The 17,477-nt window shown below is 39.9% G+C and overlaps 1 protein-coding gene across 1 annotated transcript; it reads left to right on the top strand.

The window, feature by feature from the left end:
* Positions 1-120: 120 nt before the first annotated feature.
* On the top strand, positions 121-17,192 carry UBA2 (ubiquitin like modifier activating enzyme 2). The gene is made up of 17 exons (XM_032121944.1): positions 121-302; positions 3,792-3,875; positions 4,142-4,212; positions 5,329-5,393; positions 5,833-5,933; positions 6,079-6,200; positions 6,875-6,942; positions 9,202-9,323; positions 10,081-10,180; positions 10,703-10,863; positions 11,785-11,878; positions 11,969-12,081; positions 12,543-12,698; positions 13,239-13,335; positions 13,896-14,001; positions 14,799-14,935; positions 15,856-17,192. Exons 1-17 carry the CDS (start codon positions 159-161, stop codon positions 16,137-16,139), a joined length of 2,025 nt encoding a protein of 674 aa, XP_031977835.1. The 5' UTR covers positions 121-158; the 3' UTR covers positions 16,140-17,192.
* The last annotated feature ends 285 nt before the right edge of the window (positions 17,193-17,477 follow it).

Consider the following 17,477-nt stretch of genomic DNA (forward strand, 5'->3'; position numbering starts at 1 on the left):
CGGGGCTCGAACTCGCGGCTCTCCTGCCCCGCCGCGGCTTCCCCGGGCAGTGCGCGGTGCCGGCCCTCCGGGGCGGCGGGGGGCGCTGCGCGCGCGCGGGCGGCGCTCTGTCCCGGCGGGCCCGTGAGGAGGCGCGCGGAGCCGCCGCCGTGTCCGTCATGGCGGCGCCGCTGTCGGGGCCGCTGCGCCCCGAGCTGGCCCAGGCCGTGTCCCAGGCGCGGGTCCTGGTGGTGGGGGCCGGCGGCATCGGCTGCGAGCTGCTCAAGAACCTGGTGCTCACCGGCTTCAGCAGCATTTACGTGGTGCGGGTCGAGGCCGGGGCGGGGGCTGGGGCGCTCCGGGGCTGGCGGGCGGGGGGAGGCCGGGCCCGGGGCCGCGGGTGCCGCTCGGCGGGGGCGCGGTGTGGGCGCGGCCGCTCCGCCCGCCGCTGTGTGTGCGCGGTTTCAAAGCGTCCCGGCCCGCCAAAGCCGCCGCGGGACCGCCGGGCCGGAGCGCCACAAAGGGGCCGCGGCCTGCGCGCCATCGCCGCCCCCCCCTCAGCCCGGGCTCCCGCCGGGCGCGGGAGCTCCTCCTTCCCCCGCCGAGGTCCGGCCGCCTTCCTTGGGAAGGCCGTATATCTCTGGAGCCCGGGGATGGAACCGCCCGGGGTACCGCGCTGTGCCGTGTTTGCTGCCCGGCGATACCTTGAAAATCTTTAGTTTAGCCCAGTGCCGCCTTTGCCGGTGCTGGGGGTGATGGTCCCGTGATGAATTGCAGCGAGAAACCCCCCGGCAGAGGTGAACTGTGCTTTTGGATCGCGGGCTGCAAACTCCCTCAGTGCTGGCGCTTCCCGCGGGCTCGTGCTTTCACTTTTGCTTCCAGATATTAATCTGTGAATGCGTACAGGAAGGGCAGATGTGAGAGGGTAGTAACGAAAACGGGATAGAGACAAATACTGCTGGTGAAGCTGATTGCCTGGTGTCCAGACCTTTACTGGTTTCTTACTGTAGTAAGAAAGAACATACGGTTTTAAATCCAGCCAGAGCATAGGTCTGTTTCCTTGAATACCGGTTTACTAACGTGCCCAGGAGTCACATCTGAGAGTTTTGTGTGACAGCTTGTGAGGAGTTTGGGTTTGCAGGCAGACTTGTTGAGCAGAGCAGCGCGTACCTAAAACCAAATCAGCTTGTAGAAAAAAATAGTTACTGGCTTGCCTTGTTATTCTTACGGCTTGGGCTTTCCTACTGGAATGCTTTTGAAACTTATAGAATATGTTTAATTCCAAATTGTCCCTTTGGTTTGAGAGCCTGTCCAGTTTGAACATTGCACCAGGGATATAGATAACTGCAGAGGAGTGGAGGCATTCTCTGCACTGTTCTCCTCTTTTTTTCCCCCCTGCTCTACTGTGTCAGTTATATACCCCTGCAGTCCATTATAATAGAGCTTAAAGCTCCTGATTTTCCAGTTAGTCATTATGCACAAATCTCACTGGGGTGTGCTTATTGTTTCACTTATTATAGTTTGGGGTTTGGTGTTGCCTTTCAAGGCTGACTTGGTGGGACTCCATTAGCTTAAGTACATGTTGGATCAGGGCTATCTTCATATGACAATATCACGGGCAGTGTTTTATGCAAGAGAGTAATGTTTTAAGAACATAGGAAACGGGTACAAGACAAGGTGAGAGCAAAAAAAGAATTATTACATAAAGAGGGAATTTGCTATTAGCAGAATAAATTGCTTTTGTCAACATTTGTGATATTGTTGAGGGTTTTCCTCAGTTCTTAAATATTAACAAACTTGAACATCTGAAAATGCTTTTTATACATAAGTTGTGATTTTTTAAAAAAAGAATATTAATACTAAAAAAAATTAGTCATTTTGAGTACCAGACAACTGACAAATACAGGGCTTTAGTATGTTGAGAGGCATATCCTTGTCCTATGAATGAAGAACAAAATGAATGTTTTTCAATATCCAGGTCTGAATTAAGAACATGAGTAAATGTTGTTATGATGCCTTTTCTTCCAGGTTACAAAAATGGGAACAGTGTAGTTGTGTTATAAGTGAGCTGTTAAATTCTGATCATTCTTAGCTAGAGTGAAGCTTCTGTTGAGGTCTAATGGTCTCAAGTTTTCTCTCTGGAGAAGAACTCCCTTTGCTCCCTTTAGTGCTCTAATTCCTGCTTTTAGCAGGAGCTGATGTCACTTGTCATCGTCTCCAGTTGAAATACTCAAAGCTTTCTGGGTAGTGAAGGTTTTAACAAAGTTTTGCACTTTATTGTTTTCCCTTGAGGTTCTAGGGCTTTTTGGTTTTGGACTAAGCAAGCTTTCTGTGTGTCTTATGAGGAAGAAAAGGAGGTAGAAATGTAAATCATGCAAATACCATTTTCCTGAAGAGACAAGGCAGTGGGTAGTTACTATGATACCATGTTAGTACTGTTTAACAGTCTCAGCTCTATAATACATTTTTAAAATGTATCTTTTCTGTTTGCTCTGTATCCACACGTGCTTTTATTAACTGTTTAAATGAAACTCTCTAGCTATTGCAGTTCTTAGTATGTTAAAACTTAGTCCTTCAATTAAAAATATTCCCTTCAGAAAACAGGAAAGTTAATATTGGAGTTTGGATCTGTCACACAAAGGATGTTCAGTGAGTGTGTGCCGTGCTTTTTTCATAATTCAGGTTGGGTTAATGAAGTTAGAAGTGTGTGAGAACACCCTGAGTAGGTCATAATTTAACTTCACACTGCACAGTCAGTCTGAGAGTGCTCTCTGGGTAGCTGAAGGTGTTATTGTGTTGAGTATGTCAGCATTACCTGTGGGAATTTGGGAGAAATCTCTCTAATGCTCAGAAAAACTCTGGAGAAGGCTTCTAAAAAGAATTGTTGATCAAAGAAACTTTAATTGCACAAAAAGTAGTGGTAACAAAGCTAGGAAAAAATGTCAAAGTTCTAGTTGAATCTTTTAAATTCTTGTGGGGGCTAAAGATACTTGAATTTATGCTCTTGCTGTGTATATATTAATAAATAGAAGCATAGCTGTTAGGGGAGTTGCAGTCATGGCATCCTTTGAGGCTGCACCTCGGGGTGTTTGGTGCTGTGTGTTTTTAAACATTTTGATTGTGTGATTTGGTTTCTTTTTTTATAAGTAGACTTCACAATTTGTTAACATGCACTTAGGCAGTTACTGCTGGGCACAGGCAGTAAAAGCTTTTGCCCTGCAGTGTGTGTGTAAGATGGCTGTGCAGCCCTTGTTTTACTGATTCAGGTGCTTAAAGCCATGCTCGTATAAAGTGGAAGGACCAGTTGATTTGGAGCAGCCTTTCCTGGGCCTTGGGGAAGCACAGAGCCAGTGTTCAGGGTGGGCAGTGCAGGGAGAGGCTGGCTGGACCCATGCAGATGGATTTCTGCAGTTTCCCTCCTGAGTTTGCTCCTCAGGAACTGCCACTAAAATCTTTATCCTGTGTAAGCAGGACAGGTGGTGTTGACGTTCTGCTCACTGCTGTGAGGAGCTCTCTCAAGAGTCACGTGCGTTTTTGGCAGGGACTCTCTTCAGAAAGCTTGTTGTGGTAGCCCTGCACTTTTGTCATGGTCCCCTGTCAGCAATGATTGATCACGTATGGATTCCTGACGATAATTAGGTGACCACTTGTGTCTTTTCAGTTGCTGTGGTGCTGATGTAACACCTGAAAGGTCTGAAAAGGGGTCTGTAAAGTTTCTGCATTTTGGCCAATTGTCTTTTCTTCAAACTGTGTTAATGGTTTTGTTCCTTCTCTTTCTGTGAAAGTGAAATGCCTCTCTTGTGTGTTTATAGATTGATTTGGATACTATTGATGTCAGCAATCTCAACAGACAGTTTCTGTTTCAAAAGAAACATGTTGGAAGATCAAAATCACAGGTGAGGAAAAAGTCAAAGCCCAAGTCTCATTACTCAGTATTATTTTATGGATAGTGTTAGAAACATGTCACAATTTAGTTTCTGCTGGGAAGAGGTAAGTGTTGGTTGGTTGAATGTGGCTGTCCACAGCATTTCATTATTAAAGTATTTAAATCTCTTAAGGTAGTCAACTTAGTCGATACACAGCTGGTATCAAGTCTGTCTTTTAGAAGGAAGGAAGAAATAATAAGTTTTTTTTGTTTTCTTTTTTTTTGTTTTGTTTCTAGGTTGCCAAGGAAAGCGTGTTACAGTTTTGTCCAGAAGCTAATATTATAGCTTACCATGATAGCATCATGAAGTATGTTTGGTTTTAAGCTCTAATTACATGTTTGATTTGCAAGTACTGTGTTATTTAAATGCTACAATGGTGTGCTTTAAGATATTTTACAAAGCGTCCTCAGTAAGGAGAAATAGCTGTAAATGTGAACTACCACACACCTGAGTGGGAGTGTGGTTTTTGCATGGGTTTTAAGCTCTGGTAGTAAGCTGTAGTCATTTGTTTGTGTCTGTTTTTCATTTTATTGGCTATATTTGCCATGTAAGTTTCTACTCTGTAAGGATGCCCCGATGTCTTGAGCAATAACTAAATTAAAAGACATGCGAATATTAAGTCTGTGATTTAAAAAATTAAGTCCTTTGTGTGTGTGTAGGTAACTGTTATTTATATATGCCCCAAGCTGTTAAAATTTAGTCTTTATGATCTGCAACCAGCGAGTAGAGTACAAGATTATGTAGGGTTCCATTAGCTGCTACCCGTGTTTTCATTTATATTTGCCCCAATGTCTAAAAAATGGATATTCTGTATCATGAAGATTTGAACTCTGATGTTGCCATTAGCCAGTGAAACACTGACTCACTGCATCCTTTTCCTGAAACTGCTAATCCTGTTTCCTCTTTACTCTCTCTTCTTTTCCACCTTCTTCTTTAAGTCAGAAAAATGCAATGTGAAGATAACTGAAGTATTGAGATTTAAGGTCCCATGTGTTGGCTCCTCAGGGTATGGACACACAGTCAAACCAATGGAGCTATCACAGTACAATGAATTATGCACAGTCTGATGAGCTGTGGTAATTACAGTGTGCATGTTTTAGCCACAGCTGATGGTTTTTAAGGTCAGTTACCACAGCTCAGCCAATTTACTCATTAGGTCAGAGTAGTTTAATCACTTTTCCTTGTCTGCCTGTTTCATTGGTCAAATTAGTACTAATTGCAGTAGCTTCCTTCCAGCAGCATAAATTCATGCTTTCACCCAGCTTTAAAATGGGCAGAAGACAAATGGGGCAGTTAAAGGGTAGCTAAATTTATAATATGTGTAATTTATCACACGAACATCGGTTGCATGTGTAGAGTTTCTCTTGTGCAGATATAACCAACAACTTTGTGCCATTTGAAATGTTGTTTTTGTTTTCTGTAGCCCTGACTATAACGTAGAGTTCTTCCGCCAGTTTACGTTGGTTATGAATGCTCTGGATAACAGAGGTGAAGTTTTCACTATGATTTTATATTGCAGATGTTGCTTGTTCCTTGCTGCAGTGTCATTTGAGTAACAAGTATCCTCTTAACCCCTCTGCAGTTGGACTAAGTCTTGTGTGCTTTGCTAGAAACTTGAAAGGGTGGCTGATGTTTCTGCAGGTGTTTTGAAAGTAAATGTTAACTGCTAATTGCTGCTTCATGGGAACTGATGGGTATTGTGGGTTCAGTGTAGCTTTAGTCAGTTGAGTTTGCTGTGTTTATTAATGTCACTACATCTTGTGAGAATGGGAAACTGGACTTTGTGAAAATGGTGTAGTGCTCTATAAAGAAACAAGGCAGATTAAGGATGAATGTTTGCCTAGGATGCTAGTTTGAATTTGGAGAAGTAAAACTTTTTTTTTCTTAACTATTCAAATTATTTCTTTAAAACCCTCTTGATTTACAGCTGCCCGTAACCATGTGAACAGGATGTGTCTGGCTGCTGATATTCCTCTTATAGAGAGTGGAACTGCAGGCTACCTTGGACAAGTCACAGTTATCAAAAAGGTTAGGTGGGGTGTTACTCTTGTCCTTGGCTATTTTAGACAACAAGGAGTGGGTGTTTGGAGATAGAGTTACAGTTCATCTCTTAGTAGCCTAAACTATCAGTAGCCATCTCAGAGTGACAAGTAAATGCTTCATTTTTCACCAGGGAGTGACAGAATGTTATGAATGTCAGCCTAAACCAACTCAGAAAACGTTCCCAGGCTGCACAATCCGAAATACGCCCTCGGAGCCTATCCACTGCATTGTGTGGGCTAAGTATTTGTTCAAGTAAGTGATATTTTTTTTTTTTTTTTAAATAGGTACTATGGTTCATTCTTCTGGTTTCTAAACCTACAGAGAGAGAAATAAAATTGACACACTTTTGTATTTATTATAATGTATATTTTAAATTAATTTTAAATTAATTTAAAGAGATTATGGTGAAAACCCCAAGTTTCTTGACCTGGGTTCTGGGGTTGTTATAAAGATGGAAGGTTGATTAGTATTTAGGCCTTGCTCTAATAGCACAAAAAATCTGGCAGAGTAGTTTGGCACAGCAGTGTAGGTTGAGGTTGCTTTATTCGTCATCTTCATATGAAGTAAGCACATTTTTCAGTTTAATGCATGTTTTAACAAGTATAAAGTTTGTTGGAATCTTGGATATCCCACAGGTTCTAAAAATGCATTTAGTACGGCAGTATAAATATTAGACTGAATATTGGGTGAACTGTTGAGTGAATTATACAGAAAAATGTTTTGCTAAATTCATTCTTGTATTGGGCATTTTGTGTTGTCAGTGTTAAGTCCACGTGTGATGAATCCCAGCAGTTTAAAAACAATGTATGATGTGGCAGTCTGACAGCAAAATCCTCAAATGAATATGTATCCATTAGCAAATATTTGAGTCTTTAACCAGCTATGCTGAAATTCTAGTCTTGTTGTTGTTCTTCATTGTTACATAGCCAGTTGTTTGGAGAAGAAGATGCTGATCAAGAAGTCTCACCTGACAGAGCTGATCCTGAAGCTGCCTGTGAGTGTGATATAAGCTGGTGGTTTGCCCTGTTACCAAAATGTTCTGTTTCAGAGATTATGACTCCTTTCTGTACATTTCTTAAGGTTAGAGAGTTCAGCTCCTTTTCTTTAAAGAAGATTCTGTTTCTGGCCTCTGGGAGGCTTGTATTTTGAACAGAACACTGAGTGATATTTGTAGTCTCTCTGCATTTTCCACTCCTAGCTGAGGGTTTGCAAGGAACTGCAGGAATTATGTTTGAACTCTTCTAGCCTGCAGCACTCCAGCATTAATCTACATGAGAAATATGCCCATTTTGAGTGATATTTTTATAGCTATTCAGTATTTTTCTGTAAGGACAGTAGTCATAGTTACTATGAGGTGAATAAGCATCATTGTTGGTTGCTTCTTTTGGATCCTTTGATAGATGAATGGACTTGGGAGGGGGAGCTTAGAGGATCCTTCAACTCTTCAAATTCTTTGAACATCAGATAGTGATCACTGAACAGGTTGTTTCTACAGGAAATCCAGAATGAAATAGGTGAGTCTTAAAAAGAGTGGCAATATAAAGTCACTTAAAACAATGGCTGCTGAAGTACTCGAGAGGTAGCAGGTGCGATGCCACTTCTTTAAGTAAAGACACCAGGGCACTTGTAGGAGGTGTGAGCTGTAGCCTGGTGTCTGCAGTGCCAGACTGCCCATGGTCAGGGTGCCTTGGTCACACAGTGGCCGGGTTTGACCCAGCTGGCAGCTGGGCACTGCGCAGCCCTCGCTCCCTGCCCTGCCCAGAGCAGGGAGAGCCACACAAAAAGTGAACCTCACAGGCTGGGGTAAGAAAAGCTAACAATGGAAACAAACAAATATGTAATACTAGTGCTATTATAATTGGAGTAAACAGAGAGGGGGAATAAAGACAAACAAGTGACACAGTTGCAGACTGGCCAATGGATGCTCAGCCAGTCCCCAGGCAGAGATCAGCCCCTCCCCGCCAACTCCCCCAGTTTATGTGCTGAGCAGGACATTCTGAGGTCTGGAATATCCCAGTTCAGTGGCCAGTTAAGGTCAGCTCTCCTGGCTCTACTCCCTCCCAGCTCCTTGTGCTCCTGCTCACTGGCAGAGTACAGGAAACTGAAAAGTCCTTGACTTGGAGTAACCTCTTGGCAGCAGCTAAAACATCAGCAATGTTACCAACATTGTTCTCTTGCAGAATCCAAAACACAGCACCAGACCACCTGCTAGAAAAAAAATTAACTCTCTCCCAGCCCAAACCAGGATATCCAGGGAAGAGTCAAGGCAACCTTTATAAAGGGAAGTCGTGCCCTGCACGGCTCTGTGGGTCCTTGGAAGGAATCAGCAAACTTCTGGAAAGTGTATCTGGTGTAGACTGTTCTGAATGTGCAGGGGGCAGATTCAAAAACTGTTGAGGGGAACCTGAGGGAGATAAGCAGCCACGGGGACAAAAAAGGCTGAAGATCCTGAAGTGGCTAAACTACTTGAATGATAAATGGTGGTGAGAGGAGTCCCAGATGGGAGATGTGTGCTGTTCAGCATGGATGATTGAACAAAGTCACTCAAAATAAAAAAGGTGAGGAATAACTGCAAAAAGTAGTAGAAAGCTTCACAATATAGAATGACTGGGCAATGATACATGAGGCAGATAAATATGAAATAATGCAAATGATGCATTGGTGAAAGGTGGGAAATATTCACAAATTTACGCATCATGTTATGATCTCTGAGTTGATCTTTCTCATTCACTCAAAATGTTAATAGATAGTTTTATGAAAACATCAACCTGCTTATTAGAAATCATGATAGCAATTGTTGAATGTGACTGGGAAAGAAAGAAAATTATTAGCATCTTTCTAGAGAATTTTTTGTATAAAAAGAATCAGAGGTCGGAAACGGAAATTTTTGTTTGTTTGTTTTGAAATCCCAACCAAACTAAGACTCTGCCAGAAAAAGAGACAACTAAAAAGGGGTGGTAAGACATTTATGAAGTCACATCATAATGTGGAGAAAATTAATGGGAAACAGTTTTTCATTGTTTCTGCAAATAAAGGAGTTGGGTGCTACTAACTTAAATCAGTGAGTTGCAGTTGCAGAGGCAAAGAGGAACAGGGACACTGTACCTAATTCAGCTTTTGCTGGGTGCAATAAAGCCATTTTATGGTCCCTGCATAATTTTGGCAATTGACTCGGGGTAATATTTGGATGGGATTTCTTTTTTTTTTTTTTTTTTTTTTTAATTTAAAATACTGGTTATCACTTTATTAATAGGGGAGCCAGCAGAAGCAGAAGCCAGAGCACTAGCATCCAATGAAGATGGTGAGATTAAACGTGTTTCAACTAAGGAGTGGGCTAAATCAACTGGCTATGATCCTGTCAAACTTTTTACTAAGGTATCTTCTTTATCCAAATGTCTTTATTTGAAATGTATGAGGTGCTGTAAAGTTAAATCAAACCCCAGCTTGGATGTTTAATGCTAGCTATCAATTATGTGATCATGTTATGATATCCACCAGTTTTGCTGTTGTGTTGGTCTCTTGCTTGTTTTACAGGATTCCACCTGCATCTGCACAGATGGCTGCAGCAGCTTGCCTCCTCTGCAGACAAAACTCCATTGCAATTACTTTTAATGGGAGAGGGTCTGTGTCACCTCTGGAATTGCACTGGACATAATCAGAACCAGTCTGAGAATCTAAAAGCTATCAGTCATCTGTGCATCATCAGGCTCTGGCATAAGAGAAAACAAACTGATTTAGGAGTTTTTGTTCTAAATAGTTACTGAAAGTGGATAATTAGAGGAGTAATGTTCATAGGTAGTAATAATTTTCTTTGGAAATTCATTGGCATGTTCATTCACGTGTCTCAGAGAGGGCATACAAAGAGCAGTAGGGATGGCTTCAGTAGACAGGTGAAACCACTGTTTAGATTACTGTTTCTTGATTTTTCACTTTACTCCTCCCCAGGTTAATCAGAACTGTGTCTGCTCATGACATGGGTGTTAGAGAGTGGGGAATAAGTTTTTAGACTGTTTTTATGTAGTTGAAAATACTGTCAAAGAGAAAATCAAAACCTCATCAATGTAATGCTGATTTTTCAGTGTCTTTTTTTTTGTTCCCCTTCCACTTAAAATTTTTTTTTTATGTTTCCTAGCTTTTCAAAGATGACATTAGATACCTGCTGACAATGGATAAGCTGTGGAGGAAAAGAAAGCCTCCAGTGCCACTGGACTGGGCTGAGGTACAAAAGCAAGGTAACTATCCCTCCTCCTACTGTACATTTGTAAATCACACCTGCTGTTTATTAAGGCATCTCTGTGATATGTACATTTTTTTACTGTCACAGTTGAGTACTGATAATGAATATATTAATTCTTTACAGTTCCTGAAGATTTCAAATTTTTCTCTGTAAAGATAACATTTTTTTAAGACTGTTTTTCAGTTGTTATTTTAGATACTCGGTATTGGCTGTAGAAAATACACATTTAACAAAATTACATGTCAGCTTATTATAGGACACCTTGCCATAAGCACTGATAGATTTATCTCTCAAAGTTTAATTTGTTTGAAATTTACATTTGCTGTAATTTGTGCATGTTTAGGTGACTGATGCCGTAGCTGTAGTTGCAGTTTTAAATGTGGATTTGTTGTAATATGTTAGAAAATACTTTAGAAAATACTTAATTTTGCTGAAATTGGAAAGTTATTTGAGAGAACTTCTATGGAACTTACAATTATTCCTGATCTTAGGGTTTTTTTTCTTTTTTTTCCCAAAGAGCAAAACATATCTGACCAGCAGAATGAGAGCTCTGCAGTGTTGAAGGATCAGCAGGTTCTCAATGTCAGGAGCTATGCAGACCTGTTTTCAAAGAGTGTTAAAACCCTGAGCCTTCACCTGGCTGAGAAGGCTGATGGAGAAGCACTTATTTGGGATAAGGTTAGTTTGCTGCATATAAACTCTACGTGTGTAGTACAAATATTAGTTGAGCTCATTCAGTTTCCTTCCAAAATAGTACTACTTAGAACAAAACTATCTGGCACCTCATGGAAACACTTTCAATACATCAACAAATACATTCTTTAAACACTGTCTTGTGTGACTCATTGAGGGCAAGGATTAACTGCTGTGGCGTGAAATAACTTAATTCACCAAATTCTCCAGCTTATAAAAGCACAAATTCACAAGTATTTGTCATATTTTGATTTTTGAAAATATTTTAATAATGCAACTTCATTCTTCCCTTCTTACCTCTCTCCAAAACATGCTCTAAGCCAGTGGTCAGTAGCTGAGGTTCTGCTGAGGTTATGAGCAATCAGCTGATGATGGGTGTGCAATACAAGTTCTGTTGAAGAAGACAAGAATTTTCTCTTTTATCACCACACACAGGATCACTTCCAGTCAGTTATCATTTGGCATAAGAAAAAAAGTAGTCTGTAAATATGGGAGGGGGAAAAATAGTAAAATATTACTATGACCAATAGTAAAAATTCTTATCTCTGAAACACCCAATGTTTGAAACAGCTGATTCGGTGTTGAAATTCAATGTTGAAAATGTTTGAAACATTGTAAGACTTAGGATTTAAACATTTTTGTAACACACAAGGCATTTTATTAGTACGAATAATATACTAACTTGGTACTAAAATACATATGTTTAGAAATTGTAGGTAGTATTTAAAGTATTACTGCTCCGAGTACACCATCTGAAAGAGGAAGTATATGGACTTCAAAATTAAATACTGTACAGACTTTTTACTTTTTAATTCCGGATTTTAAGGTTTTAGGAACCATGTGTTGCAAACTCTTTCCAATGAGTAATCTGATTTTTAAATGCTTTTTGTAATAACTTCTTGTTAGGATGACCCTTCTGCCATGGATTTCGTCACTTCTGCTGCAAACCTCAGGATGCATGTTTTTGGAATGAATATGAAGAGCAGATTTGATATCAAGTGTAAGGATAAAATGTAACATTGTTTCATTTAAATTATAATCTTGTTTTCTTTCGCTGTTAAAAGTCTGCCAACTCTTGTTTATTTTGCAGCAATGGCAGGAAATATTATCCCAGCTATAGCTACTACCAATGCAGTGATAGCTGGGCTGATCGTGCTGGAGGGTTTGAAGATTTTATCGGGGAAGATAGATCAGTGTAGAACGGTAAGTGGGAATAAAACGCTTTTGCTTTCTTGCTGTTTATTATTTGTTTAAAAGTTCCATTTAACATTCATTGACTACTCTGTGTAGTTTTGCTGTCTCTCACTTGTCACTTGAGTAGATTCTGAATATGCTGGGAGCTTTCAGTCACAATGGAAAGAGAGAAGTGCAGGTCTTAAGGATCGTTAAATTCCTATGACAATAAAAATTTGCTGCTGGGTAGGAGAGAGAACCAGGCTGCCATAATTCGCACTGTGGTTATTTGGTGTTATGGGTGTTGGGCAGGAGCTGGGCAGTCAGCATGGGGTGGACTGGCTGTGTGAGACTCCTGCTCAGCAGGCAAAGCAGAGAGGATTAGGGAACAGGACAGCTTGTGAGACCAGGAGAAGAAATCTGCAGGAAAACAGGCTTTAGACCTGCTGGTACTTACAGAATAACTTGGTTTCTTCTTGTCTGTCCTCAAGATTTTTCTGAACAAGCAGCCAAATCCCAGGAAGAAGCTACTGGTTCCTTGTGCTTTGGATCCACCAAATCCTAATTGTTATGTATGTGCAAGTAAGCCAGAAGTGACTGTGAAACTTAACACACACAAAGTTACTGTGTTGACACTCCAGGACAAGGTAAATCTTGAGCTATAGTTACATTTCATTTTGAACCTAATACTGTAAATTATTAAAATAAGGTATTTGCTCAATATATTCTGACTAAGCATCTCCTATTTACTCTCCATTTCTCTCAGCTGCAAGAAGAGCTGATAGCCACTATGCTTCTTGCCCATGTGTGTTGTATGTCTTGTGAAAGAATGTTTGCATTTTGCAAATTTTGGTGGTTTTAAAGCCTGTTAATATCTGAGAGCAAAAAACTAAATTTGTATTTCAGTTGAAAGTTCAGTAGCTACATTACAGTTGTAGTCACTATTGATTCATAATTCTGTCATTTTATGAAGTATTCTAAAAAACTTTCCAGCATACATAAACCTGTAGATATCAGACCTCAAAAATACAGTCATTTTGTTCATGGAAATGAACAAAAAAGTATAGACTTTCAGTAAATGTCTGAAAATGAGCCAGAATAATAAACATAATTCAAGGTTCTTTTTTAAATAAATCTTTCAAAGTCAGAGATTGATTGAATATATTTTAATATATTTGTATTTTCAGATACTGAAAGAAAAATTTGCTATGGTAGCACCAGATGTACAAATAGATGATGGAAAGGGAACTATCCTTATCTCTTCAGAAGAAGGTGAAACAGAAGGTAGGTATGCCTCCCGAGGGTCTTGGGATAAGAGTACATAAAACCTTGGAGGACACCATACAGAATATATGTATAGCAGACATTGCTGTGTTCACCCTGTGGACTAGTATTTGAAGAGAACTGGATTTGCTAGTATTTCAAGTGGCTTGAGGATAGCCAGTGGTATTGTGTGCAAGCTGTCCAGCTCAGCTTTCCTGAACAAAGCACTTCTCAGCTGGCGTGTCAGGATTCCTTTCAGGAACAGGTATCTGCCTGCAAGTCCCCTTCATTTTCTGCTTCTTAGATGGTGCTCTGTTCATGATGCCAGAAACCATCTCCAAAACGTTCTCAAATGCAGTAATTGTGAAGTGCTTGAACACGATGGCATGAGGAGTAAATAAATCAAACATAAGTAGCTTTAACTCCTAGTAGGCTTAAATGTCAGCTTTTAATTTAAATAGAGCTAATACGTGTTAATCTTATGTTCCTACATAAAAGTTCTGGAGTACTCTGTATTTATTCAGGTGTAAAGATCTTTATAAATAGCTCTCTACACTGCAGGCTTTTTACTGTTTTTGTAGCAAATAACCACAGGAAATTATCAGACTTTGGAATTCGAAATGGCACTCGACTACAAGCAGATGATTTCCTCCAGGACTATACACTGTTAATCAATGTGCTTCATAGGTAAGGATTCTGAAATAAGGATTTTTTGTGTATATACATAGAACAGTTCCACAGGGAATTTTTCACTCACAATTTAAGTACATGAATGAAGTTCACAGATTAAGCTGCTGAAAGGAAATATAGAGGCAAAAGAGGAATTGTTGTTTTTTAAGAAATTATAGTTTAAGGGGTTTTGTTTGGTTTTGTTTTGTGTCTTTTTTGTAGTCTTTTGTTGTGGTTTTGTTTTTTACAACAATAACTGAAAGAGGTTTATTTCAGTAATTTTTTTGTTACACAACATAAGAATACATTGCAAAAACAGATTATTTTTTGGGGCAACCAACAAGAAAGAAACTGGCATTTTAAAAAAACCCTAAAATTTAGAAAGGCAAGAAAACCCCAGCCTGCTGGAATAATAGATCCTCTGCTTGACTGCATGTGTTCAGAAGTCACTCTGAAATAGCTGGGGTGTGTATTTAACCCTGGGTAAGTAATAGACATATTATACACCGAAACTGAGCACACTGCACATTCAGTGGGAGTAGGGCGGTGATGTTAAGGAAGAAAGGGAAGTTCAGCTAATGATTTTCTGATTCCTAAGCATTTTGAGTTCATAGCACTGGGTGGAATAGTGTTTAAGAATAGACAAAGCATAAATTACAAGAGAGGACTGAACAGATTTTCCTCTTTTTCAATATGTTTTTCTCATTTTGTCATAGTTGCAGGGTACTCAAATACTTGAATTTTTTTTTTTTTTTTTGTGTAAAAGACAAGAGTTTGTTTTCTGGCTGTTTAAAAGCATGTGTATTTTTCTGCAGTGAAGACCTAGAAAAAGATGTAGAATTTGAAGTTGTTGGTGATACCCCTGAAAGAATTGGCCCTAAGCCATCAGAACCAACATCCAAGAACATTAGCAATGGTAGCGATGATGGAGCACAACCCTCAACATCAACAGGTAATCAACAGTAATCAATATTAAACAAAACAGTTTTTCACTAGTGCAGTCCAATTAAAGTTGTCTTCAGTTGTATGATTTAGCTTCATCAATACAAAATAAAAGGCATTTAAGTTGCCTCTGTGTATAACTCATACTAAATAAAAAAATACACATTTACAATTGTTACAGAAGGCACAAAAGGCACAAAAGTTTATGGTACATATGCCTTGAAATTGTATTATTTACCTGGTGTTCCTTTGCCTGTAAGATATGTGCAGATTTAAGACACTAAGTATGTAGTCCCTTGCCTCTTGTTTGAGGGAAAACTCAATTTTAAGAGTATTGCTAAAATTTACTTCAAATTATATTAAAAACTGCATAAAGTTAGTTTTTACAGTGAATTTGTGTTTAAACCCAAATAAAATCCATTACATGTCTTGAAAGTTCACATTGGGTTCTCTTTTCCCTTACATACTATCCACTGTTATCCTTCAGCTCTGTAAGTCTGCTCAACCTTCCACTTCTCCCTCTCTTTGTGAGTTCTCTCTCCTGGAATGTGGCCTCTTGTGGGAGTTGTGCTGAGTGCAGTAGGGAAATGAGAGGCTGCTCTACAGCTTGGTGTGCGTAAAACTTCTTTTCCCAACAACTACTGCAGACAGCAGCAATTCTTCTGTTTTGTACATGCAAAAAAAGTCCTGCTAACTAATGCATTTCCCATATTTTTGGCTTATTGCAGTATTTTCCACACCTGTGGTGCAGAAGGAATACCAGTGTGAAAACCATATTTTATAGTAATTTCAGGGACATTTAAGATACTCTTGCAGTTGCATGGTAAAGAATGTGGATAAAGAATGCTCCAGTATTTTATGTGTGAAAACTGGTTTGAGAGTAGACTGTCTTTGCAGTATCCATTTGAATTCCAAACCCCTCTTTTGCAGCTCCAGACCAGGATGATGTGGTGATTGTTGACTCTGAGGACGAAGGTACTTCCAGCAATGCTGACGATGTGGAGAACAAAAGCCGCAAGAGGAAAGCGGAGAAGGGCTGTGAGTGCGTGGGGGCCAAGAGAGCGCGCGCTGAGCAGGAGCAAGACGACCTCATGATCGTGGAGTCTGAGGATGAAGGTGCTTCCAGCAGTGTTGGGGAGGAGGAGAACAGGAGCCTCAAGAGAAAACTCGAGGAGAAAGGGTGCGAGTGTGTCGGGGCGAAGAGCGTGTGCTGAGCTAAGAGCAAGATGAAGAGCATTTGGGGGAACCTCCAAATGCCCCTTGACAAAGTGATTCACATAATGTCATACTGCAACAGCAAATTGTGGTGGGATGTGAAAAATGTCCAGAACTAGACTAACTCTAAGGCCTTGGTTCAAAGCGGATACCAAATCACTGGCTTAAATAATTTGTGTCTGTTTCTCATGATGATAAAGCTGTCGTATCAGTAGACTCTTTTCAGAAGTCTTTTCCGTACTCCATATAGTAAATGTAGTAGAAACATAGTCTATGAATACTTACAGATAAGTATTTACCTAAACAGTCACGAAAACAGCATGGTATTTTTGTGTAAATACCTTTTAGGTATCATCCAACAGGACAAAAAACCCCCTACTTTTGTTCAGAAAAGGGCCATCATCAGATGCCCAGATTTTAAGCAACTACATTTTTTATTTTTCAGTGATTACTTTTGAAGTTTCCCAGCAGTGGCCTGCCTGCACATTTGCTTATCCCTTTCTGAGGCTGTGTTTTAAGTGTGACTGCTTCACCTCCAGCATTCACAGAATCACAGATGCTTGAAGAAAAACATTTTTAGCCTAGTCCTAAACATTTTTCACACCCTGAACAAGTAAAGAAGAAAATCCAACAAAGCAAATTAGTGCCATGTTTTAACAGTGTTCTTAAACATCAGCTGGCACTATGTACATTACTGTAAAACTGTTAATTTACTCCAGTTTTTCAGCTCGTACTGCCTGGTATGTCAATGTAAGAAGCAAATTTTTGTGTATTGTTACAGTTTCAGGTTATTTATATTTGATGTTTTGTAAACTCAGATACTACTACTATACTGTACATCTGATGGACCAAATAAATAACATCTGAAATACTTGCTATATTTGCTTGCACAGTCCAAGATTATGCTGACTTATGGGATTTTACAATGTATAGCCTTCAAAAATTACTGTATTATTTCCATTTTTCTAAACATAACCTAGTAGTACAGAACTTAAGCTTCACTTGTTTGAGGTGAAAGGGGAATTTTTTTAATAAAACTTTTGTGAATGTTTTTTTTCTTGGACAATCAGTTCTTGGGCTCGTGAGCTGCAGCAGTTGCACCACCACACACATGCTTTCACCACCTCATGCCTTCAGAATGAAGAAAGCTCTAATTTTTATACATTACACTTTGTGTGTAGGACAAAAGTGTAATGTTTAGAACTCGTGTCTTAAAACCTACTGCATTTGTGTTGGTAACTCAGAAGTGTCAGTGTTGGTTCTCAGAATGCATTAATTGGCCATTTCTGTCACTGTACCAAAATAATCTCCCACTTTCATGCCAGGGAACCAAAACT

Source organism: Corvus moneduloides, chromosome 12, assembly GCF_009650955.1.
Source record: "Corvus moneduloides isolate bCorMon1 chromosome 12, bCorMon1.pri, whole genome shotgun sequence".
Taxonomy (NCBI): domain Eukaryota; kingdom Metazoa; phylum Chordata; class Aves; order Passeriformes; family Corvidae; genus Corvus; species Corvus moneduloides.